Source organism: Stenella coeruleoalba (assembly GCF_951394435.1).
Source record: "Stenella coeruleoalba genome assembly, chromosome: 11".
NCBI classification, from domain to species: domain Eukaryota; kingdom Metazoa; phylum Chordata; class Mammalia; order Artiodactyla; family Delphinidae; genus Stenella; species Stenella coeruleoalba.
This window is the reverse complement of record NC_137157.1, coordinates 14,337,372-14,364,670: the sequence shown is the minus strand read 5'-3', so window position 1 is coordinate 14,364,670 and position 27,299 is coordinate 14,337,372. Positions and strand designations below refer to the sequence as shown.

At 41.5% G+C, this 27,299-nt stretch overlaps 1 protein-coding gene across 3 annotated transcripts in view; it reads right to left on the bottom strand.

The window, feature by feature from the left end:
* Positions 1 to 27,299, bottom strand: part of SYN3 (synapsin III) — a 428,731-nt gene that overhangs the window by 354,014 nt on the left and 47,418 nt on the right. For all 3 annotated transcript variants that reach the window (XR_013830364.1, XM_079935834.1, XM_079935835.1), the window contains exon 4: positions 5,906 to 5,997. Coding sequence is in view for 2 of the 3 variants with exons in the window: in XM_079935834.1 (XP_079791960.1) it covers positions 5,906 to 5,997 (92 nt within the window). In the remaining variant the exon portion in view is untranslated. The remainder of the gene's footprint in view (positions 1 to 5,905; positions 5,998 to 27,299) is intronic.

Sequence of the window (27,299 nt, the reverse complement as noted above, 5' to 3'; positions counted from 1 at the left end):
TATGGTCTTCCACCAGAAGCATCAACATCATCTGGAAGCCTTTGTGCTCAAATCAAGGTCACAGGACTGACAGCATTGGCTTCATCTGGGAACTTGTAGAAAACTCAGAATCTCAGGTCCTACATGAAGACCTAATGGATGGGAATGCATTTTAACAAGATCTCTAGGGGGTTTGTATGCACGTTAAAATTTGAGAAGCACTACTGTATCAGGTTTCTAGGGCTTCCTTAACAAAGTACCACAAACTGCATGGCTTAAAACAACAGAAATTTATTCTTTCACAGTTCTAGAGGCTCAAAGTCTGAAATCAAGGTGTCAGCAGAGTTGGTTTCTTCTGAGGGCTGAGGGAAAATTCGTTCTATGCCTGTCTCCTAGCTTCTGCTGATGGATGGCAATCCTTGGCATTCCTTGTCTTGTATCACTCTAATTTCTGCTTCCATCATCACATAGTTTTTCCTTGTGTCTCTGTGTCCAAGCTTCCCTCTTCTTATAAGGATACCAATCACATTGGATTAAGGGCCCACCTTACTCCAGTATGGCCTTAACTTATTACATTTGCAATGATCCTACTTCCCAGAAAGATCACATTCTGGGGTACTAGTCTTAGGACTTTAACACATCTTTTCTGGGGAGACACAATTCAAACCATTACAACTACCTTCCAAGCCTGCCATTCTTAAGTGCTGGGAGACTAGCTGATTAAGAATCACCTAGGGCTTCCCTGGTGGCGCAGTGGTTGAGAGTCCACCTGCCGATGCAAGGGACACGGGTTCGTGTCCCGGTCCGGGAAGATCCCACATGCCGCGGAGCAGCTGGGCCCGTGAGCCATGGCCGCTGAGCCTGCGCGTCTGGAGCCTGTGCTCCGCAACGGGAGAGGCCACAACGGTGAGAGGCCTGCGTACAGCAAAAAAAAAAAAAAAAAAAAAAAATTGAAAAAAAGAAAAAGAATCACCTGGAACAGTTTTGTAAATTTATTTTTGTGAGCATTTTAATAAATTTTGGAAGAAGATGGCAGGTCTAGAATGAGGCTTGAGATATCCATTTCTGCAAGGTGATCTTCTTCAGGCAGCACACCCCCAGGATACTCAGCTTTACAGATGACCCAGCCCCAGTTCAGGGCCAATGTGCAAGCAATCTGGGGAGATACTCCATCAGGCTGCCCACTGGAATCACCTGGGGAGTTTTTTTTGGTTTGTTTTTGTTTTTTGTTTGCGGTACGCAGGCCTCTCACTGTTGCGGCCCCTCCCGTTGCGGAGCACAGGCTCCGGACGCATAGGCTCAGCGGCCATGGCTCACGGGCCCAGCCGCTCCGTGGCATGTGGGATCTTCCCGGACCGGGGCACGAACCCGTGTCCACTGCATCAGCAGGCAGACTCTCAACCACTGCGCCACCAGGGAAGCCTGCACCTGGGGAGTTTTAAAGCTACCAATACCTAAGTTCTACCCTCAGAGAGCCTAGTGTAATTGGTTTTTCCTATTGCCTGGCTATCAGGATTTTAAAACATTTCCCAGGTAATTCTAATCTGCAGCCAAATTTGGGGATTAATGGAATAGATGCTCTCATTTCTACATATTACAAAGAACATGATCCAGTCCCTTTCCCAGATAGGGAAACAAGACATAAGACAAATAATCTCAAATATGAACATACACAGATTCCTAAATATTGAATTTTACATTTTTTATAGTTTTTATGTGCATAATGAGGCTGCTGTGAGAAGTAAATAAATGTATATATGCAGCACCATTCTCAAAATCTCCCATGATGGAAGACTTGTTAATTTCTCCTTGCAGCTTTGCCAATTTTTGAAGTACATTTTGAGGCACTTTTTTTGAGCCCTATAAATTTAAAATTATTATCTCTTCTTGGTCAATGACTCCTTTATCCTAATGGGTTACTTCCTTTTCCCTGGTAATGCTTTTCACCTGGAAGTCTATTTTTCCCCCGATATTAATACAACTATATTGGCTAGCTTTCTTTTGCCCAGTTGTTACATGGTATGTATAAGTATGTATGTGTATATATATATTTATTTATAACTTATTTAATATTTAACTTATATATTTATTTAATATATATATTTATTTCCATCTTTTAACTTTCAAACATTCTACAGTCTTATGTTTTAGATGAATCTCTTGAATGGAATATTGCTGTATTTTAAAGAAATCTACTCTGGGGGAGTTCCCAGTGGCCTAGTGGTTAGGATTCCAGGCTTTCACTGCCATGGGCCAGGTTCAATCCCTGGTCGGGGAACTAAGATCTCACAAGCAGCACAGCCAAAAACAACAACAACAACAAAAAAAAAACTACTCTGACAATCTTGCTGTAGATGCTCTATAAATTGAGTATTTAGTTCATTTACATTTAATATAATTACTCATATATACTGGTGATAAAAATATTTAGCAACTTGTAGGGTACTTTGAGAAAGTTGCAGTTCTCACAAGTGACCATGAGATGGCAACTCTAGGGGACTCACAGGCAAACAGCCTTGAAGGGACAAAGGGAACCAGGCGTTTGCTCTCTGGGGTTCCACTACTGCTTCCAAGGGTGTATCTCCCCTGCAACATTTGGGCATCCTCTGACCACAGGAGAAACAAGGATATGGGATGGGGGACAGGAGTGTGGTGAACTGGGGGACAAAAGAGTAGTTCAATGGCCATGCCTAACCATGGGGTAAATAAGGGTGGCTGAAGGCATTCAGTGGGCTCAGGTCAGAGGCTATTTATCAATTTGTATAGAAAAATTTCAATATTTTAATAACCCATACTGCTGTACACACCATTCAGAATACCAGCCTGTTGATATATATGGGTCTAAACCTATCATCTTATTTTGTGTTATTTATAACAACTGTTCTACGTTGGTTTTTCTCTCCTTTCTTGTTTTCTTTTATTATTTCTATTTTTCTCTCTCATTGTTTTTTATTTATTTATTTTAAATATTTATTTGTTTGTTTATTTATGGCTGCTTTGGGTCTCTGTTGCTGCATGCGGGCTTTCTCTAGTTGCAGTGAGCGGGGGCTACTCTTTGTTGCAGGGCGCGGGCTTCTCGTTGCGGTGGCTTCTCTTCTTGCGGAGCACAGGCTCTAGGCGCACGGGCTTCAGTAGTTGTGGCACAGGCTCAGTAGTTGCGGCGCCCGGGCTTAGTTGCTCCGCGGCACGTGGGATCTTCCTGGACCAGGGCTCGAACCCGTATCCTCTGCATTAGCAGGTGGATTCCTAACCACTGCGCCACCAGGGAAGCCCCTCTCATCGTTTTTAAGTACTACATTCTGTTTCTATTTTTTAAGTAATTATCACAGAGATTACCTTTACTTATTCTTTAATTCTTTAATTTTCATCTTTAACTTTTCGAAGCCTATTATTAATCAATACATAGCTTTCCACCCTGACAATACAAGGGCCTCAGAACATCTTAATTATATTTAGCCCCAGCCTCTATACTCACTTACTATGGTTTATTTGAATCCTTCATATATTTTAAAAATCCATAAGATGTCATTATTATGATTATCAATTGGTTTTTGAAGACAATGTTTATTAGCATTTCCACCTTCTTTGCTCTTCATGTATTCTTGCTGCTCTACGTTATTCTGAGGTCATTTTCTTTTTGCCTAAAGTACATACTTTACAATTTCCCTTAGTGAGGTCTTATCTTTATAAATGTTTTTATTTTGCCTTCTTTCATAAAATACATTTCCCTGAGGATGACGATTATTTTCTTTCAGCACACTGAAGATATCTTTCCACCTCTGCTGCCTGAGAGCCAAGTGTCAGTCTGTTACTCCAATCAAGTAATCTGCCTTTTTCCCTTGGCTACTTTTTATTTTTCTTTATCTTTCTGCATTTAAACTATTGTGTTTTGGTATAGAATTCTTTTTAGTAATCCTGCTTTAAATTTGTTGAGCTTCTAATGTTGGTAGTTTGGTATCTTCCTGAAAGATTCTCAGCTATCATTTCTTATTTTACTGCCTCTGCTCCATTCTCTTTTCCCTCCCTTTATGAAACTCTGGTTAAATGAATGTTAGACCTTCTCAGGAGATCTAACCATCTCTTCTGCATTTCCAGTCTTTTTTCTCTTTGTGCTTCATTTGGGATAATTTCTTCTGCTCTACCTTTCATTTCATTAACCGCCTTTTCAATGGTGTCTAATATGCCATTAAACACAACACTTCCAATAATTTTGGTTATTGTAGTTTTCATTTCTAGAAGTTCTGTTTGGTTTTAATAAAACTGGTTGTGTCATTCTTTATAGTTTCCTATTCCTTGCAGATATCTTCCAACCTGATTTTTTTCAACTTAATATGTATGATTTTTTTCTTTTAAGAATGTGTGTTTTTGAGGGTATCTTTCTCCTTATCTATATTTCCTGTTTCTTCTCATTCATAATGTATATGCCTGGTTATTGTTGACTATGTGCTAGCTATTATACAAAAAGTTATCTGAATAATTATTCGAAGCCTAGTATGAAAGTGCCTTCCACTACACAGGATCTGCTTTGACTTCTGGCATGTCTGGGATTACCATAAACTAAATTTAATGCTTGAGCTTCCCTGGAAGGCCAATCAAAGTGCAATTCAAGCTTCAGTGACTTGTGAGGGCTCATCTACCTATAGTTCACATTCACCTTGAGATGTAGTCCTTTGAGGTCTCAGCTTATTTTGGGTAGGGTCTACCATTATACCTTGAGAAAACCTGGGTATCTCTTTCTTTCTCCCTTGCCCCTGCTAGGCTATCAAAACCAATTTTCAAGTTTGCTAGACTCAGCAGTACTCTCAGGAAAAATGAAGCTTCTGTACTCATTTATCTCTCTGGTTTCCATTTCCTATCATTCTCTTCCTAGTAAGTCCTTACTGTCATGTCAACTCTTTGATGGATTTGAAGATTATCGTTATTTAAAACCAGTTTTTAAGTTGTTTTCAGATAACCTACAGTTGGTCTACCATTACTGGAAATAGGAAGCCATGTAATGTTTTCATTGGCAAATGGCAGGTACTCAGTAAATGATGGCTGATTTAGTAAAATTATCATAATTTCCCAAACATACTCCTTTTTTTTGCTTGTTGGTTTGTACAAAGACTGTTTCCTATTCTTAAAACACATAGAATGCCCATATTCTACCATCTGAAAAGGCTCAGAACAAATGCCACCTTTTCCTCAAATTTCTTCTTGTTGTCTCTACTTCCCCAAATCTAAATTCTATTTCTTCCCCACCTAAACCCTCACAGGACCTAGTCTGTACCATTCTTTGGGTACTTAACTAGATAGAAATATTTTAATACCCTATTTACCTCTCCTGCAGATTTATACTTTTTTGACATTTCTGATCTTCTGAAGAATTCCCTCACTTCCCCTCCAGTTCAGCTGTTTGTATTATAAACAGATTTGGGGGCAAAATATTATATCTAGTACTTTTAGGTGTGATGTCCTGGGAGGGGAGTCTCTGAACACTTACTCTGTTCTACTGCTGGAAGCGGGATGCAGCCTATTCTAATAAACTCTTAACATTTGTACAGCACTTTAGAATTAATAGGGTATTCTCACATACATGCCTTCTACTTCCATGTTCACTATCATCATGCTGCAGATGAGAATCACAGGGCAAGAGAGACTAAATAATATCCCCGAATAGAGCCATAAAGTCAGAAATGGAACCGAAGTCTTCTTTCTCCAAGCCCAGGGCCCATTCCAGCATACTCAGTTGCTTTCCCATATTGTTTGTGCCACCAGTCATTCCTATGCAATAATACCTAAAACTCTCTGGAAGCAGACATTCCGTACATGAAAGCACATGTAGTAGAGGAGTTAGGTTGCAGGCAACAGACAAAGGGGTTGGCAAAGGGAGATACCCCATACACACCTCTCAAATGAAGGTTTTCTGTACCTCAGTCCACCTTACCTCACAACCTTGGTCCCATTTCTCACAACCTGCATGTCCACCATACAGCCCCCAGTAACATAGGCAGCTAGATTCAACTCTGAGAATTCAGCCTGAAAGAGAAAGCAAAACAATAAGGATTCATCAAATACTAGTGATGCCAATAACTTATAACATTTATTGGATACTTATACGTGCCAAATACACATTTAAACCTCACCTGAAACATAGGAAATTAGTAATATTTTTTATCTCCCTTTTTGAAAGATGAGGAAGCTGAGGTGCAGAGAGACATAGTGACATGTCCAAAGTTGCATTGCTACTAATTTCTACCTCCTTGAAGGTGGAAGAAGCAACTCTAACTCCAGTGGAGGGGACGGTGGGGAGAGATAGGAGGTGGGCATGGAAGAAACTTCATGGTCACCAAGAGAGGGGCAGAGGCAAGAGTATAGGGAGTATTCTTGATGTTTCTGTGCCAGCTACAATCCTGCACTTGTATTTTATTAGACACTTCTGTATCCTTATAAGTCCATCTTTTTGTTGGCTTATTTGTTTGAGCAAGCTTTAGCAAATCTATGTTGCTATTCCTGTGGAATATATCCGTCCTACCAGATTATATGCTCCCTGGGGATAGCGATTTGATGTTATAACCGTCTGTTTCCTAGGGTTGCCATAACAAAGTACCACCACTAGGTGGCTTAAACACAGAACACTGTCTTCTCACAGTTGTGGAGGCTAGAAGTCCAAAATCAAGGTGTGGGCAGGGTTGGTTCTTTCTGAGGGCTGTGCAGGAAGGCTCTGTTCCAGGCCTCTCTCCTTGGTTTGTAGATGGCCACCTTCTCCCTATCTCTCATTACAATGTTTTTCCTCTATGCGTGTCTCTGTATCCCTTTTACCAGTCATACTGGATTAGGACCTCACTTTAACTTGATTACCTCTGTAAATATCCTATCTCTAAATACCTATGTTCAAAAAAGGTCACATTCTGAGGTACTAGGGGTTAGGACTTCAACACAGGAATTTTAGGGAAACACAATTCAACCTGTAACCCCATCCTAGAAAATGCATAGTACTAGACTGACTTACACAGAAGCCAAAAGCTATTTCTTTGAATTTAACAAACAAAAATAACTGCTCACATACATGAAACACTCACTATGTTCCAGGTACTGTCCTAAGCATTTTATACGTATGAATTCATTTAATCCTCATACTTGTCCAGATGAAAAACCGCGGCAGAGAGAGATCAAATAACTTGCACACTGTCACACAGTAGGTAGCAGAGCCAGGATTTAACCCCAGGAAGTCTGGCTCCAGCCTGTGCTTTTAACTGCTGCACCCCACTGTCCTCACTGTTTAGCTGAATAAGATATTAGGTGGATTACAAATGGGAATTTTAGGGACCTAAAAATAAACCACTTAAAGAGAAAAACAAGTTTACATTGAAGGGAAATATCATTTCATGGTGATTTAACTGTATCCCCTTGGAATCATTTACCAGGAATTATGACCGAAGACCTAGCCATCTCCCCAGATGGCTTTAAAGCAAACCCAGAGTGCTTGTGTTTCTTGCTCTAATTAATAACCTCATTATGCTGTGGCAAGGTGAAAAGCAAAAAGCCCTGTTAATGAGGTCAGGTTGGTTAACAGTGGTAATGACCTAGTTATTAAATCTAATGCCTTAAAAATTCAGTCCCATCATGTTTCAGATACTTCATTTGTGAGATTACGAAGAAGAATTAGCACGAAAAGTTGTTGCTTCTGTGCATGAAGCAGAAGAAGTTAGAAGAAAGTTGCAACACAGAATAGCTGGGCACCAAGTATATGAAAAAAGGGAGTGAATCAGAATCTTGGATGGTAGAATTTCTAACTCATAGATGGCAAAGACCCAGGGGCTGTCTTGCTGCCCAAATGGAAGGCCAAATACCTCGACAGAAGACACCCTCAGGCTTGTACATACCAGTCAGAAGTTCATCTTGGTCAGATCCGGGTGTCTACAGTTGTTTCCTGGTCATGGTTTATGAGTAATTACAGAAGGTAGATGCCTGGGTTATAGGGCAGCGAGCCTCTGCTCGGTCAAGCACGGAGAGTCGAGGTAGCAAAGAAAGTGCACCTCTTGCATTTAACTTTCTAAAAACTTCAACAACCACGGGAATGAGCATAGACGTATCTAACCATCTCTCATTCAGGTTAGCATGATGACTCCCCTGGTAGAATCCCAAAGACCAGCCAATTTTAAAGACCCTGAAAGCTCTCGTAGAAACTGTAGTGGGTTGAATTGTATCCCCTAAAAGATATGTCCAAGTTCTAACACTTGATATCTATGAATGTGACCTTGTGTGGAAATAGGGTCTTTGCAAATATAATTAAGGCTCTCAAATGAGATGATCATCCTGGATTAGGGTGAGCCCTAAATATAATGAGATGTCCTTACAAAAGAAGAGAAGGGGTGACAGAGGGCCACAGGAAAGAAGGCTGTGTGAAGACAGAGGCAGAGATTGGAGTTACACTGCCAAAAACCAAGGAACAACAGGAGTAACTAGAAACTGGAAGAGGAAAGGAAGAAGTCTCCCTTAGAGCCTTCAGAGGGAGTGCAGATCTGTTGACACCTTGATTCCAGATTTCAGGCCTCCAGAACACTGAGAGGATAAATTTCTACTGTTTTAAGCCACCAAGTTTGTGGTAATTTGTTACAACAATCCTAGAAAAGTAATACAATAATTTTGGAAATTGGATCCAATTTTACTATTGCATGCAAAGGTGTCAGGGTTCAAAGAAGGTCAACTGGTTTAGGTAAGGCTCCTTTATCCACTTCACCAAACACATAATTAAATGCATATAAATACACACATACATTCTCTCTCTCTCTCTCTCTCCCCCCCTCTCTCTCACACACACATACAGTAATATATTGTAAAACACTACTATCAGAGTCACTTAAATTTTCTACATAAGTTAACCTTTTGACCTCAAAACATTTTGGTCCCAACTATTTTTAATGTAATGTCTCTTTAAATACTACACATTAGGCATTGTGGTATAGATAAATAATTTTCAAAGAAACTACATTTAAATATAACTGTTCAAGATATTAGCTGATGTGTTTGGTCAAGTTACTAACTGCTTTGAATCTCACCTCTAAAATGGAGGCAATGATATCAGTAGTATCTACCTTTAAAATTTTGGTAAAGATTCAAGATAGTGTATATGAAGCATCTAGCACAGAGCTGAGACATACACAGGAAGAGGATCTCTGTAAACAGCTATCATTATTATGTTCAAATATTTAATTGTCTTAGTGAGAGTAAACTGAATGCATAAAAAATAGTATAACCAGAAAAAGAGCAACCCCTTCAAATATTTATAACATAAACAATTTTCAAAATATTAAGGCATAAAATATAAAGAGCAAGGACTTTTGCTTAATGGCCACAAGGGAGTAACAGGGATTATATTTACACTCTCATCTTAAACTTAGAAAGCCAGACAAACTATATTAAGTAATAGTTTTCAGACACTGAACAACAGGCATTGCAGGACTGTGACCCCTGCAGAAAGGAAACACATGAAATTACTCCTGTGATTGCCCTAGCTGACTGCCTGGAGGCAATTCCCAGGCGTGGGAGAATGCAGTCAGTGCCCAGAAGTCTCACTAAGAGTCAGAGGTTAGGATTCAGGGATGCTGAGGTGGCTAGAATTTGCAGTGCAGAGCAAAGGAAAGATACAATTGCCCAGAAAAAGACCTCCAGGCAGATCTGTAAGTCTCTGGCTGAGTACTGATCTGAGCATGCATGAAAGGAAAGTACTCAGGGCCAATGATAGAACTATCAGAAAACAGTAGACTCAACACTCCAGACACAGGGCTGGAGATAGTTCATATTCTCACCAGTCAAAGTGTAAAGACCTTGTAATATGAGTAGAGTTCTCAAAAATTTAGTAGTAGGGCTAAATTAGCCCTGGACTGCAGCATGCTCTGGATCTAAGATGACCAATTTGTACCAGTTTACTTGGAGCTTTCCCAACTTTAAAACCAAAAGTCCCACTTTTCAGAAGCCCCTTCAGTCTCAGTCTTTAACTGAAAGTTCCATGTCCTGGGAAACTCCTTTGTCCCAGGCAGACTGGGATGATTAATCACTCTATCTAGATCTGTCTAAAAAAAATTTTAAAGGTTTAACAGTTTTAAAGTTTTAAAACTAAGAAAAGTTTTAAAGGCATGCCCTGAAGGGATCAAACTTATGCCAAGTAATTTAACTGCATCCCAAAACAAAGTACAACACTATTTATAGGAATACAACAAAATCCAACACCCAACATGTTAAATTTACATTGCAAAATTTATGAAATTCAATCATAAATTACCAGACATGCAAGGAAGCAGGAAAATATGAACCATACTAAGGAGAAATCAAGAAAAGATCCAGAAACGAGAGATGATGGAAAGAGCAGAAATGGAAGTTAAAACAACTATTATAAATATGCTCCACATTCTCAAGAAGGTAGAGGAAAACTTCAACATGATAAAGAGAGAAAAGAAAAACTTAAAAATGGAAAAAACAGAAATTTCATAGATTAAAAGTATAATATCTTAAACATAAAATGTACTGTATGGGATTAATATCAGATTAGACAAAACAGAAGAAAATATGAGTGAGCTTGAAGAGAAAGCAATATACACTTGTACAAAATGAAGCCCAGGCACAAAAATACTGGAAAAAAAAAAAAAAAAGAACCTCAGTAAGCTACAGGACAATATCAAACAGTTTAATATATGTGTAACTGAAGTTCTAGAATGAAAAAAAGGTAAGATCATAAGGGTTTTTAAAGGGTTACGGTTAGGAAATATTTAAAGAAAAATGGCCAAAATTTTTCCAAATTTGATGAAAACTATAAACCCACAGACCCAAGAAATTCAGTGAATCCCAAGCAGAAGAAACATAAAGAAAATCCTACCAAGGCACATAACAATCAGCTTACTAACAAACCAGTGATGAAGAGAAAATCTTCAAAGCAATCAGAGGGGGAAAATACACTTTATATAAAGAGAAGCAAAGATAAGAAAGGCAGCCAATGTCTCGTCAGAAAACATTAAACTAAAAGACAGTGGGACAGCTTCTTTAAAGTACTGAGAAAAAAAAATTGTCAACCTAGAATTTTATATCCAGCAAACTACATTTTAAAAAAATCAAGGCATGCTAAAAACTTTTTCAGGCAAATAAAATTTGAGAGAATTTATTGTAAGTCTAAGAAATGTTAAAGGAAGCTTTTCAGGCAGAAGGAAAATAAAATTAGATGGAAATTTGTACTGACACAAAATGAAGAACTCTGCATATGGTAACTAAATGGATAAATATGAAATATTTTTTCTGTTTTAAAATGTCTATAAAAATAATCAACTTAAAAAATATTTCTGAAATCAAATTTATTCTAGAGGAAATTATACTCATTTGGACCACTTATACTTTCTTGTTTATATTTCTAATTTCTCTGATGACGTTTTTCTTCAAAGTCTCCTTAATTTGAATTAGGGTCAAGTTGTCATAGTTTGCCATGCCTGTAGGCACCTCACTTTCACTCTTCATTCTTCCATAAAAAGTACATTTGTAAATACTCCAGGACTCAAAAGGAAGTCTGTTCCTTTTGCTTCAGCATAGTTCTCTGCTTCCGAGGGCAAACAACTGACTGCAAAACAATACTATGTATTATGGGAGTTTATGACACGTGTGGAAGTAGAAAGTGTAACAAGAACACAAAGATGGAAATGGAAATGTACTGTTAAAAAGTTCTTACAGTGTATGTAAAGTGGTATAATCTTACTTAAAGATAGATCTTGATAAAGATATTGTGAACCTTAGAAGAATGCCTCAAAAAAAAAAGAGGGATAGCTAAATTAAAGTTCACGAATTTTAAGTTTAGCGCTCGATGGATTTTAATTGATTTGTACTTGTATAATCAATATCAGGATGAAGACTAAGAAAATTTCCAGCCTCCCTGAATGCTCCCTCAACCTCATTATAGCTGATATCAACTCTCACACCATGATGCTACCACTTTAATGTCTTCTAGTTCCATAGCTTACTTTTGCAAGTTCTTGAACTTCATATAAATGAATCTCACAGTATGTACTCTTTGGTATTTGCCTTTTTCACTCATCATTATATCTGTGTGATTCATCCATGATGTTGGGGTTAGATGAAATCATTTTACTTCTGTGTAGTGTTTCATTGTCTGAGTATACAATAATACATTTACCTGTTCTGCTGATCATGGACACTCAAGACTATTTCTAGTCATTGGCTATTAAGAAAAAAGGTGTTTTGCACATTCTTGTACATCTCTTTTGGCAGACATATACACTCATTTCTTTTGGGGATATACCTAGGAGTGAAACTGCTGGGTCATAGGATAGGCATATATTTAGCTTTAGAAAATATCACTGAAGAATTTCCCAAGGTGGTTTCATCAATCTAAACACCTATTAGGATTATGAGAATTATAGTTGTTCCATGTCCTCTTCAACACTTGGTAGTGTTTTAAGTTTTAGCTATTCTGATGGGTGTTTAGTGGTAGCACATTGCAGTTTTAATTTGCATTTCTCTGACAGTGATATTGAGCACCTTGTCAAGTGCTAATGAGCAATTTAGATAATCTCTTTGATTAAATGCCTGTTCAAATCTTTTGTTCATATTTTTATTTTTTGTTTGCACTTTTCTTATTAGTATGTAAGAGGTATGTAAAATATATTCTGGACACATTCTTTGTTAGATACAACCATTTGCAAATATCTTCTTCTAGTCTGTGGCTCATCTTCTAACTTTCATAATTTTTAAAATGAAGATTTTATATAAATACAGAAAACAATTGTAATAACTTTTACGTTAGTGTTCTTATTGTATTTAGTTTAAAAATGTTTTGCTTATCCCAAGGTCATGTGAAGCTTTATTGTTTTATATTTCACATTGAGGTCTATAATCCATCTATAATTAATTTTTTGCATAAGATGTAAGGTAGGTTAAGTTTTTCCATGTGGTTATTCAAATAACTTGGCACTATTTATTAAAAAGACCAATCTTTCTTAATAGAATTGCACTGATGCCTTTGCCAAACATCAAGTCACTTCGTATGTGGCAGTCTATTTACAAATTCTCTATTCTATTCTACTGATCTATTTGTTTATCCTTACCTCTGTCTCAAGTTGTTTCAGTTACTGTAGCCTGACAGTGTCTTGACATCAGATAGTATAATATTCTAAGAAGGAAGCAACCCAAATAGTACCCAGTGATAATAGGTCCAAAGACAAGGCAGAATGACCACATACCTCTTACCCCCTCAACCTGCTGATCAGATAAAAAGTCTTCCTACTCACCCACTCCAAGATACACGCAGACACTGGGCAACCAGACAACCTCAAAGGCTCTGTTCAGAATAAACTGATTGGATGTTTCCCTAGCGATGTAATTGACTGGACAGAATATATTCCAGTACTATTCCCTAATTCAGACTTCAACCCACCATTGCAGCCAGACCTCTCAAAGAGTTCCTCAGGGGAAAGCCCCACCTCTCTTAAAGGTAAAAAAAAAAAAAAAAAAGAAAAATCAAGAGCTCAGTCCCCTCAGCTTCCCTGACAGTGAAAACAATTCTTAACAGCTTGTTAGTGTGATCTGCCAGCTGGGAGGATGATAAACAAAGAAGCCAGCACTTCTGTTACTTTGGGTCTCCACCTATACTGAGGAATGGTGACTGTGGCATTCCACCATTGCCATGCTTACCTACACCTACAAATTTTTCTTTGCTTTCTAAATGAACTTGTGAGTTTCAGCACAGTTTTAAACATCCTCTATTATTTTAGCTTCTTTCTATTGTACTTTGTTGAAAGCTTGAGCCCACTATCTTATCTGCATTACTTTTTACTTATTTGTTGTTAGTAGGGAGATTTTAAAGTTACATGAAGGCTGCAAATAACTATGATTGTCAAGATTCTGTTTTAGGAAAGAAAATAGTCATGTTATATGTTTGCAGGATATTACCACCAGACACCATTAAAGACAAATAGGTTTTCACAAAATCAGGCATATATATGGTCTTTGTATTTTGCTACTCTTGTTAAAACCAGGTGTGCGAGGTTTTCAACATTGATCTCAATGATACCTGAAAGTGCTGGACTATCTGAGTTTTCCTGTTTATAACTTTTAGTAAACATATACATGGAGGAAGGAAAGAATGGTGGAAAAGAAATTGGTCTTGAAGTCTGGGGTCCAGGGAGGTAAATTTTGGATTTAACACTGACCCGTGTATGACCTTAGGCAAACCCCTCATTCTCTCTCCACTTTAATTCTCTTCATCTTCAAAATGAAAGTCATAATCAACATGAGTCAATTACATCTATTGTCCCTTTCATTTTCATCTCTCTTCCTTTCTTAACCAGTGTCTCCTAATGATCACAGAAGGAAAATACTATTATCACAGCATATGAAAAAGAAATGCCAAGCAATCATATTTTTATTAGAAAGTTGTTCACCACTTTATACCCAGCTCCTGGTACACAGCAGGTATTGAAAACATACTTGTAGAATAAAGTGTTATTTTTATATTTTATAGGTGGGCACCTACACATGCTAAATAACTCGCCTTCTGAAACTCTGTCCATTGCCAGATCCACTAGACCACAGGAATGGGGAGGGTGTTTCCAGGCAGAGAGGAGGAAAAAGGCCCAATCTAAGTTTCCACGAACAAAAGCGCAGGTGAGAACACAGGGTTCTCGGATCAATGGAGTAGTGAGATGTCTTCTGTAGCTGGGGCATGGAGTATATGGAGGAACACAATAGGACAGAGCTAGAAAGGTGGGTGGGAGACCAGTTCTGAGGATTTTGAATTCCCTGTGAAGGAATGTGAATGTCACTCTATAGGGTATTAGTATTCTATTGCTGCCATAACAAATTACCACAAATGTAACAATTTTAGACAACACAAATGTATTATCTCACTGTATACATCAGAAGTCCATGTTAGTTCAGCTGATTTCTGTTCCAGGTTTCACAGAGCCAAAAATCAAGGTATCAGCCATCTGGGCTCTTACTGGGAAGCTTTGGGAAGAAGCTGCTTCCAAGCCTATCAGGTTGTTTGCAGAATTGAGTTCTTTGCAGTTGTAGGACTGAGGTCCTACTTCCTTGCTGATTTCAGCTGGGAGCCTCTCCCAGCTCCTTAAGGCTGTCTGCACTCCTTGTCACATTGCACTTCCCATCTTCAAACTAGTCACGGCATGTTAAGTCCTTCTCATTCTCCAAAATTTTCTGACTTCCCTTCTGCCACATCTCCCTCTCTAGCCAGAGAAAGTTCTCCGTTTTTAAGGGCTTCTGTGGTTAGACTGGCCCACTTGGATAATCAGAGATACTCTTCCTATCTTCAGTCCTTAATTGTAATCACATCTTCAACTCCCTTTGGAGTATCATTTTCATAGGTTCCAGGGATTAGGGTGTAGTCATCTTTGGGAGACCACTGGGAAACACTAAGGTATGCAGAGTAGGGGAGCGGTAAATATTTAACCACAAATATTTACATAGTACTTTCTAAGTTCCAGGCTCTATTATCAGTGCTAGATATGGTTGGAATCATATCCATTAACAAAATCTCTTCTACAGCACCGTAGATCAGAAGGAAATATAAGCACCTGTTTATAATTAAACACATGTCCAGTTCCAAGAAAAGACGTGCACACACACCTACGAGTGCACACACACACACACACAAACAAGATGGAACGCATTCAGTTTCCTGTAAGGTCTTTCGCTGATTCTCTCTGGAACTGGCACCTGGCAAGTATGTGATGCCAAGCAGATAATATTACTGAAAGCAAGGGGTATTCATGTTTAGTTACCAATAATTGCATTTGCGATGATAATGATGTTGTTGACAGAGTAGAAAATGGTGATTGCAATCATCATTATTATAATAAGTTGAAGATGCTATTAGGCCCACAGATCAATGGGAAAGAAACTGAAATTGGGACTTGGAATTGGATGAGTGACTGGAATGTACACAAGAAACCAAAAATGTGTGGGAATGTGGAGGTAGCAGCTATCAGCCTTGACCATGAAGCCTGACTGAAGGAGGGAGGATTTTGACAAAAGAGCTGTTGTCCAGAGTTCCTGAGAAAGACAAGATGCTGGCAGACAGATTGTTCTGGAATCCAAGGGTGGCTGATAAGATACTGGAAATTCCTGTTAGTTAGTGAAGACCTATCTGGTCCAGACTGTACCCCAAAGCCCTTAGAGTGTGCCCCTTTCCATGGCCTTAGACACCCTCTGTAATTTGCAGGAGAGGAAAGAGAGACAAGAGATACACAGATACTGAGCTGATAGCAGAAGGTGGGCAGCCTCCAGTACCTGTCCTAATGCTAGGACAACTTCTCACCCTCTGCCCTATTCGCTAACCTTTCTCACTACACCTCATAAAAAGGAACTGTTAATCTAGTGCTTAGGACATCACAATGCTGCATTAAACAGTGGACAGGGTCATTGCTGGGTTGAAAAGCCAGGCAATCGTGTGTGATTCCGGCTTCCACACTCTGCTTCTCTGTAGCTGAGTGCCTGCTGATCTGGGTGGTCATCATGTTAACGTCCTCTCTCCTGCTTTGCAGCTCCTCAGAGGCCAACCTCGGCATCCATCTCTCTTTCAGCCACTCTCTCCCATGAGTTGGCAGCAGTGAACTCTGATTCCAAAGAGGCCCAGCTGTCCTGCTCTTTCTTTTTACAATTGTGTTCGTTGTACCTCAGAACTATCTAGTAATACATATGTAGTAAGTGATGTCCATGAATGGGATTTTGGCTTTAAAGACAGGTAAGAAGCTGCACTGCTTTGGTCTAGAGGTGATTCAGGCCAGCTTCAGCAGGTGCCCCTGCACGGGGTGGCGGTGGGGGGGTGGGCCTAGGCCAGCTAACACTTAGTGGTATTTCAACTCTTATTTGCTCTTCCTCTTTGTGTTTTTGTCTGCCTTAGGAACCTGGAAAAGGGCTGGTGGTGGTGATTGTCAAGGTAGGATTGGGGCATTCTCAAGTCCTCTAGCAAGTTTTCATCAAAATTCCACCCTAATCCCTAACAGACTGTTATGTTTACTCTTGGGAAGGAAACTGTGTTATTAACAAATTCCTTTTTAAAAAATCAGCATTCTGCATGTACTGTAATCTTCTTCACTTCTTAAGTCCTTTCAGAGTCTCATAGAGTCTAAGAGAATCATTAAAAGCATAAACAGCAGCAATAATAAAACAGTACTAAATACAAAAAACCTAAGCTTTACACAGGTTGTGAGATCCTACATGACACTGCCTCCCACCATCCCCTGTCCTCCCCAGTTCGAACTCACGCTGTCATTTCCACACTGGCCTCCTTTCCATTGTCAAACACACTGAGCAACTCCAGCCTCCAATCCCCCAGCCTCTAAGTCTTGCTTCCCGGAGCTGGCAGCACACCTCTGCTCCCTGGCGCCCACAGTGACACCTCCCCACAAAGCATCTGCTGTGCTCCAAGCTCAGTTTTCTTGCTTAATCTTCCCCCACAGCATTCATCCCCCTCTGACATAAATATTTCCATCCATCCCAATTAAATATTTAATTGTCCATCTCTCTCACTAGAACAGAAGCTCCAGGGGGCAGGGATTTTGTCTGTTTTGCTCAGAGCTCTAACCCAGCACCTAAACCATTGTCTGGGGAAAGAGAACAGGTGCTCTGTAAATATCATTGAATGAACAGATGCTCATTTTGCAGATGCCAAAGGTGAGGCCCAGGGAAGCAGAGTGACTTTGTCCAAAGTTGCAGCTTGAGATCCAAACCCAGGCTGACACCCTTCACACTGCACCAAGTGGCTTATTCGGGGTGACTCGTGTCCTAAATCGCAGAGCTCTCATTTTTACATCTTCTAGTGTCTTCTCCACGTCAGTATGCAGTGTCTGCTAGGGAAGCCTACAGGCCCCTCCTTCACCACTCTGCTTCTTCTAACTGCCCTGTTGATGGCAAGTACTTGGCAGGCGGCCCAAGGCCTGCTCTCAGCAAGAACTGCTTCCTTTCGGTTTCCCAGCAGAGGCCGTGTTTTCAGCTCCGAGGGCCTGATGGGCTCAGTGACTTCCCTGGCTGGCATCTCGGGGCTGAGCTCTTTTCCACCAGTACAGACTCACCTTGCAGACTTTGAAAGTCTGCAGACTCATTCAGTGGACACTTCCAGGGGAGGAAATCTTGTGCAGAAGCAGTGCTGGGCATCTCAGCGAAGGTCTTGGCCACTGGGTCAGCGAGTGCTGCCTGGCAGTACTGCCCGCCTCCCATGCCAAACCCCCAGCTACACAGGAAGATGCAAAGGCACCTCTGCTCATCAGAAAATCATAATATTCCAGTGTGTGTGTGTGTGTGTGTGTGTGTGTGTGTGTGTGTGTGTGTGTGTGTGTGTGTGTGTGTGTGTGTGTGGAGAAGGCAGGGAAGGGAGAGAAAAAACATAAAAACATGTCAAAATATACATAAAAAGGTAGAAAAATAAAATGATAAAACCTACATTCTTAAATGTTCAAGTAATGAAATATCCAAAATTAGTTGGAGTTTACCACATTATTTTTTTAAAAAATCAACAGCACTGATTTGCAGTTTACGAAGTGTTTGGTATATAATGGTTTTTAGAACTGAACCCCATGAGTCTGAATCTGAGCTTTACCCCTAACTTGCTGTGCAAGTTTAGACAAGTTAGCCTTTCTATGCCTCAGTCCCTCATCTGTAAACAAGGCTAAGAATGGTACCTTCCTAGGGCAGTAGTGAGCACTGGACGAATTAATCCATTTAGGAGCCCTTAGCAAGGTGCCTAAGTGAAAATAAGTGAGTAATCAATGTTAGCTATGACGGTTATATTCTTTAATTTGATCATTACAATGACCTCTTGATACGAGGGTAGGCATTAGCATTCCCATTAGCGGATGAGAAAACTGAGAAACAGAGAGCAAATGACTTGGCGAAGATCACAAAGCTACTGAGCAAGAGAGCTGGAACTTGAACTCACGTCATCCATTAATTCATTTAACAACTCATTTTTGAGCAACTACTGTGTCTGTTACTTTCTCTGATGACACAGCAGTGAAAGTACCAGACAAAAATCCCTGTTACCACAGAACTTGTATCTAATGGGGTGAGATAGACCATTAACAATAAATAATGTGTCAGGAGAAGAAAAACAGAAGGCGGTCAGGAAAAGTGGCACTTGGTCAGTGATATGAGCAAAATGAGGGAGACCATACCAGTAAGGAGGGTGGTTTTCTAGGCAGAGAGAACAGCAAGCACAAAGGCCCTGAGGCCGGAACAAATGTGCAGAGTTCAAGGAACAGCAAGGAAGCCCTGCCTGGAACAGGGCTAGTGAGGGCATGAGTGGAAGGAGACAAGGTCAGAGAGGGGACGATGGAACAGATCGTGGTAAGGATTTTATTCTGCATGAGACACTAAGATGTTAACACCATCACCATCCTCATCACCAACATCATCTTTACCAACGTCAGTGAACGTAACAATTCATCATCTTCATCAGCATTATCATCATCACATTTGGTAATGCAAGAAGTCAAGGAGTAGAGTTTGAGAAAAAGCACCAGTAGTTGTGTCATCCTGATTTTTAAGGAATTTCTTAATGGCCAAGTTTTGTTCTCCAAAGCCTAGATGTACATTTGTTAGGGGTTAAGGTAGGGTTCTACTGGCTGGTGGCCAGAGGACCCAGGCAAGCCCTAATTCTGCCTGGACAGTCACTCCTTCCTGTTCATATTCCCGAGAAGCAACAGCACCTGAGAATCAAAGTAAAACATCCATTGTCATTTTCCCTCTGCCAGGGAAAACTTCAAGGGTAGCGAGAGCTTTTGATAATGTCCTGAGGATAGAAAGAGTGTTCACTGAAGGAGACAGGGAGAGGGAGGAGGGGGGGAGGGGGAGAAAAATGGAGAGAGAGGGTAAGGGGGAAGAAGAGGGAAGGGGGAGGAGGGGGGAAGGAGGAGTGTGAGGAGGAGGAAGAAGCTTTAAGGGGGGACAGAGTGGTGGCACAACCAGAGCCTCATCTCTTCTCATCTCTAGAGCTTTTATAAGGTTGAGAGACCTAGGAACAAATTTTGCCACCTGCAACAAATTTTTGCTATCGATGACAGATCGGGCAAATGTTCAGAGATTTTAAGACCACGGCTTAGCTACGCAGAAAAGGATGATGGGTCATGTCCCCTTGACATCTACTTCTCATTGTTGAGCTGGGTTCCACAGGTTTAAACACCATTCTGCTGAATGATCAGAAAAGTGTGTTTGTTTATAGGATTAAACAAAGCAGGTGTGAAAGTCTCCCCACATTTCTCCAGATGGATGATGGATGGGTTGCAGATTGGGTGCAGAAGCAGAGTCCATGTTTGGCAGTTGTTTCACAGGTGGGTGCGAGACTGAAGGTGAGAAGGTGACTGTGGGGCTGGAGCTTTGGGAGGAGTTGCTTGGGGTGGGATGAGGCTAGATATGCAGCAGGCACGACCCTGTGCCACCGGAGGAGGGGAGATCCTGAAGAAGTTGAAATAACACTGATGTAATTTAATTTCTGTAGATTCTTTTTTCCAAATTGAAACTGGTAATGTGATGACAAAAACAAATACTCTAGCCTACCTTAACATGCTTTCCTTTATTTAGTTTTCATTGTACACATCCAACACCATTTTCAGCACTGTAGGAAGGAAAAAAGCATTCAACCTTCCTTTTCTACCTGCTGCAACCCACAGCGTGGGCCTCACCTCCTCTCCCCAGGGCTGCCTGCCAGCTGTCTCCCCTCCCCGCTTCCCTCCACTCAATCCAGTCTGCACATCCAGGGGACCAGGGTAAAGCCCTGCACCAAGATGAGGACTGGCCACTCCCTCTGCTTAGGCCTCAGGAAATATGGCTGGATTTGAACCCCAGACATGGAGGCCCTGCTGCCCTCCAGCAGCTTGGGCTTGGTGCTGGACACTTTGGAAAGACCTGCAGGGTTAGCACTCAGAGTGCTAAACGCTGTGAAGAAAAATTAAGCAGGTGACATGACACAGAGTGATTGAGAAGTGTGCATGGGGGGGTGCCATGTCAGACAGCGTGGCCAAGCACCTCTGAGAAGGAGATATTTGTGCAAAGAACCTGAATGAGCCATGCAGATACATCGGGAAAGAGGGTTCCAGGCAAAGAGAAAAGCCCTGAGGCAGGGTGTGTTTGCTTGAGTCTTTTAAAGTTTGTCTTCATTGTGGTAAAATACCCATAACATAAAACTTACCATTTTAACTGTTTTTAAGTGTATAAATCAGTGTCATTAAATACATTCACACTGTTGTGCAACCACCACCACCATCCATCCATTCCCAGAACGTTTTCTTCATCCACAACAAAACCTTTGTGTCCATGAAATACTAACTCCTCATCTTCCAGAGCCCCTGGTAACCACTATTGTACTTTCTGTCTCTATGAATTTGACTATTTGAGGTACCTCATATATTGTGGGATCACAATATTTGTCCTTTTATGTCTGGCTTATTTTATTTAGAATAATGTTTTCAATGTTTGTCCATGTTGTAGCATATGTCAGAATCTCCTTCCTCTTAAAGGCTGAATAATATTCCATTGTATGGATATATATCACATTTTTTTTACCCATTCATTTGCCAGTGAACACTTGGGTTACTTCTACCTCTTGGCTCTTGTGAATAATGCTGCTATGAACATGGATTTACAAACATGTTTGAGTCCCTGCTTTCAATTCTTTTGGGCATATACCCAGAAGTGGGATTGCTGGGTCATATGGTAATTCTGTTTAACTTTTCGAGGAACCACCATACTGTTTTCTACAGCAGCTATATTATTTTACAATCCTACCAGCAGTGTACAAGGGTTCCAATTTCTCCACATCCTCGTCAAGACTTGTTTTCTGTTGCTTGATTTTAAGGAACAGCGCGAGAAGGCCAGTGTGGCTGGATCAGAGTAAGCAAGAAAGACAAAGGCAGGAAGAAAGTCAGGGAAGTCTAACCATGAAGGGCCTATAGTCGTGGGAAGGACTCTGGCTATTACTCAGAGTGAGACTGGGAGCCTTTGGAGAGCCATGAGCTATGAAGGGTCATAATCCCATTTATAGTAAGGAAGTTAAAACCTGATGCTTCCAGCTCCAGAAGCATGGAGCCTCCAAGGGTAGCACAATACGTTTTTCTCCCAGGCTGCCAAAGGGTTAAGTAAATGCAAACACGGGTAAATGCAGTGAAAGGAGATATTTCCTTCCTCTGGCAGACACACCTGATGCAGGAAGCAGAGTCCTGCTCCCTGGGAGTGAGAGGCCTGGCCACACTTGTGCTTCCAGAAGAAAATGAACATCGCCTGGACATGAGATGGCTTAGCACTTCCCATGTCAGTTTCTGAGAGCTACTGAACAGCCTAAGGCCCCATCTGTTTTTAATCTTGTTAAAAGGGCCTCGTGTGCTGGCGCCTATTTAAAATAATGCACACATGGAGTTCCTAAAATGAAGAAGAAAAAAGGGCCAGGCTTTCCCCGCCGGCACAGCTTATGTGTTTGTTTTGGAGCAGGCTTTGGGAGTTCTGAGACAAGACACAACTAATTTCTCTTCCCGGGGTTGATTTGCAAGTCCCCATAGGCTTTTGCTCCAAGCATTTAAGGCAGCTTGGTATGAACCGGTCACCCCTTCTAAAGTCCACTGTGAAATATCTCCAAATTAAGGCTGGGCTTGGGAAAGGGGAACCCAAGGCCACTTTCTTCCTTGCAGAGGGTTGTTTCCCTGATTCCTTTTCCTCAATAGAGACGTTTCTAAAGGCTGAGTCCTCCTTTCTCAGATGCTCATTTTCTTCCCAAGGGGCCACAGTAGTTCCAAGACAGCATGACCCAGATACAGCCAAAGCCAGCATGAACCTAATCCCCAAATGGGGATCGCAAGGGGCAGAGTCAGGGAAGAAGAGGCCCCTGCACTCAATGCACTCCCATGTAGAGAAGCAAAGGCAAGGGGGTTTTTCTCTGTACACATTCCAGACAGCAAACAGCCCCTCTGAGCTGCTGAACCGATGACATTCTTGAGTCATGATGGCACTTGCATGTCCAGTGCCACAAAGAGATATAATGGGTCATTTCTGACCCTGCAGGCTAAGAGAAACCACATCACAAATGTAGAACCACTGCACAAGCTCATCAACAATGGCCCCGCATGCCTGGGACTTTATAACTAACCTCCCCTAAACCTGGAGCAAGGGAAGTGCGAAGAGGATACAGGAGCAATAGCATGAACGTGTCCATGGTGGCCCAGCAGTGAGGGCTCCTATCATTTTCTGCTCCTTCACACCTGCTTTGACTCTAAGGACCCAACTGACATTATTTTCACTTGGTGGTAGCAATGACCAGTGGCAGTGGGGGCAATGGTTATCCCAGTAGGAACAATGGTAGAAACAGCAGCAATAGAAGCAAAGGTAGGAAAAGCAGTGGTTGTAGTCTTTGGAGAGGTAGAGACAAAAGTAGTGATAGTACTAAGAGCATGACTAGTAGTAATAGGACTGGTAATTGTATGTGTTGTCTTGGTAGTTCCGGCAGCAATACAATAATTATAATATAGCATATTTATAATCCAATATCATTAATTATATTTATATTAGGATTACAATTTATAATAGTTTGTTAAGCACTTACTATATGCCAGGTACTGTTCTAAGGGCTTTGCATGTGTTAACTCAATTAATTCTGACAGTAACCTCATAAAGTAGGTCCTATTATCATTATGCCTAATTTATAGCTGGGAGCACTAAGGCACAATGAGACTAAATATAATTCCCCAAGGTCACACAGCTGGGAGGTGATAGGTCAAGAATGCAAACCCAAGTGATCTGGCTCCAGGATCCCTGCCCGTAACTATTCCCCTAGGCTTCTTCCAACCCTGTGGCTGGACCCAAGGCAAGGGGACAAGCAGGATGGAGGTAGTGAGAGAGTTACTTCTGAAGAGGCTGTCTTTGGAGGGGCCTTGGACACTTCCTGGAGGTTCAAAGGTTCAGGGCCTTCCAAGCTCTGCATCAAACAGAGCAGTAATTTTTATTTTTCAATTTGCTTAAATATTGGGTTTCACATAAGATTTAGTTAGAAACAAAAGAGTTCTGTTTTAAAAGACTGTTAAAAAGCAGCAGTGTGGTGAGGCTATGAAGTTAGATAGGTTTATTAACCAAGTCTTCTTTTCTGTATTCTGATGCTTTGACATTTTGGGGCTTCACTGACCCTGGATGGACTGCCTCTCATAGAGTTAGCCAGAACCTAGAGAGAGTAAGAGATTTGCCATAGACAGTGCCTGTCAAATGGAAGACAACCAGTCCAGAGCCCACACTGCAACCTCCACCACCAGGCTCTCACTCTGGGCCACTATCCCCCTGTCCCCTAACGCCCCGTAGCCAGGTACCAGAAAACCAGGGACAGTCCCTACACCCCAGAGCCTGCTAAAATTATTCAAAGTAGCCAACCCTGAACCTGCTTGCCACGCCTTGCCCTTTCCTTTCCGCAAAACCACAATAAAGGCTCTTGCTCACATTTCCCCTTGCTCCCTCTGCTGCCTGACTAGCTACGGTGCCTCCCCTGCGGCCCCCACATCGTGGCAGACTGTGCCCTCTGCTTTAGGGTACTATGAATATAATACACTTCTTCCTTCATGACAGTCATTTCCGTGTCTGCATGTCTTACCATACTCAACTAAGACAAACCCCAGGCAACTTGACAACAGTAGGCTTGGTCCAGCCCTTCAGGGTTTCAGCTGACTCTGGGCCTCCGCTGGGCTGCTGGGTGCACAGTCGCTTACTGAGGTGGGCTGTGTTGGAAAGATCACTGAGCATGAGGTTTCTATTCCATTCAGAACTTCCTTGCTATGGGATCTTGGGGCAATCAGAGAAACCTCCGCCTTGGCATCTTTGTCTGTAAGAATAAAGAAGAAGGTCCCTGCCCTGTCTCTGTCCCGAGGCAACTGTGATGACTAAAAGGGAGAGTGAAGGTGAAGTTTCTTTGGAGTGGTCTGGGAAGCCCACATCATCATAAACTGAAGTACCACCTCCTGTTTTTAGGTTACCTGCGCAAAAGGTATACTCTTGGAGCTGTTTCAGTCTAGAACATGGTTCCCCAAGCTTGGCACATTGACTTTTGAGCTGGATAATTTATTCATTGCTATAGAAGGCTGATTTGTGTACTGTAAGATGTTTAGCAGCATCCCTGTCCTCTACTCACGGATGTCAGTAGCATCCCCGTTGTGACAACCAGAAAGATTTCCAGGCATTGCTAAATGGCCCCCAGGGGCAAAATCAACCCTGGTTGAGAATTACTGATACAGAAGGGATGAGTTAAGCTCTCTCCCCTCTTCTTTTTCTCCTCTCCACCTCTCCCTCCTCCTCTTCTTCTTTCCCCTCTTCCTCCTCCTCCTCCTCCTCCTCCTTCTTTCTCTCCCCTCCCCCTTCTTCCAAAGATGATCAACAGTTTGCAACCCTAGGTACCCCTGTGGAACAGCAGGGCTCTAAGGACATGACTGGAAAACAACTGCTCTAGTGGACAACTCCAGAAATTGCCAGAATAGAATTCAGCATTCTGTTGTCAGTGGGTCTTGGTTTCATCCCCATCATATATTTACCAACTCAGCTCATATGGCGGGATCCAACCACCTTATCCATAATTTACCATCCTTTTTAAGTAAGCTCATATCAAACCCACAGAATGTGAGAACTGGAAGCTCCTTTGGGGTCACCCAGTGAGTTTCATCTTGCTGCCTGCTGTGTGGAGAATAATGAGGCTGGTCAGCAGTGGTGTCTGTCGTGGCTGGAGGGGAGGACTAGCAGGTGGAAAACACTCCGTGCATCTGCCAGTTCCTCCTTAACAAATGAGTCAACCCAGATCCAAGGTCCTCGCTGATTTAACTAAAATGAACCAAATTCCTACAATGTGCTGAACACAGTAGTATTGCTATTACTATCTTCATTTTGCAAATAAAGAAATTGAAGCTGAGAACATTGTGTCACATGCCCAAAGTCCCATAGATAATAAGAGGTGGTGCCAGGATTTGATCCCTTGCTCTTCTGATCCAAGGCACAGCTCTGTCCATCACATCAAACTGCCCTGAAATATCTTTCTTCCGAAGCAACAAAAGATTTTCCTCCACACAAGTAAAACACTATAGAGTGGTAATAAGAACTAGTGAAACGAGCTTGTTTACTTTCAGATTCTTAATGCCATTTCCCAATAAATACATGCAAAGAGCAATTAAAGTGAGGATTAGAAGAAACCAGAAGCCACACAGAAGGGTGGTAGGGGTAGCAGATGCGGATCCCAGAATGAGGGGTGAGTTAGCAGTGGGAGTCAGGAGAATGTGTTTTATAGAGTATGGGCTGCTTGGGAGCCAAGAGTTCAAATCCTGGCTCTGCCCATTTTAAGCTGCCTTGCTGGATTTCTCTGAACCTTAATTTCTTCTGTAACAGTAACAGACAACTCCAAAGGTCACTGTGAGGTTAAAGTAAGGTTATATATACTAAAATCTTGGTAGAGCGTCAGGTGTGTGTATGTAAGTGTGTGTAGCAAGTGCTTAATATTTGGGAGTTATTTATTATTATCATCACTATTATTAGTATTATGAAATACTAAATTTTGTGAAGGTATTTAGGGGAAAGAAGCATGGCTCTAGACTGATTAGAGGACCCCTCCTAAAAAAAAAAAGAGTGGGGAGAGAGTTAGGTTTTAGAGAGATGGGTAACTGGACAAACAGGTATATGGATGGATGGAAGAGTGGACAGATAGATAGATATTCATAGAAACATTTTTAGAAACAAAGATGCAGAAGGGGGAAAGCCACTATAAATAAGAGACCATCTGAATTAAGTGTTAGCTCCTCCAAAGACCCTTGGAGGCACCACTGAGCAGAGAGAGGAAGAGAGGTGGTGAGAACACCATGCTGGTGCCTGGTTAGGGAGGGCTTTGGTGCTGCCTAGAGACTTTGGTCTTCATCCCATAGACATCGAGGAGCCGGGGCCATGGAGAGCAAAGGGAGTCAGAGAGAGAACAACGCAGTTGTATAAGAATAAGCCAAGTGAGACGAATGATCAAAACCTCGTTCTGTCCAATGAATGCGGAGTTGGGGGCTCCTGGCACTTGGCTGGCCCAGCCACAGGAGGTTCAGCCCCTCGTTTCCCCTGCTTTTCCTGGCAGCCAGAGGGGAGGGCTGCTTGTCTCCTCCCTGTCTGGACAGAATGTAGGCCCTGAGGTGGGGTGGGTGGAGAGGTCATCTGGTCTGGTTCCATCTCAAACTGGGTGAGAACCCACCCAGAAGCTCATGAAGGAAACCTGAGGGAGCAAAGTAAGTTCCAGAAACACAGGTAAAGGGAGGTCAGAAAATCCAGATGGGCTGCCTGTGGTCTCTGAG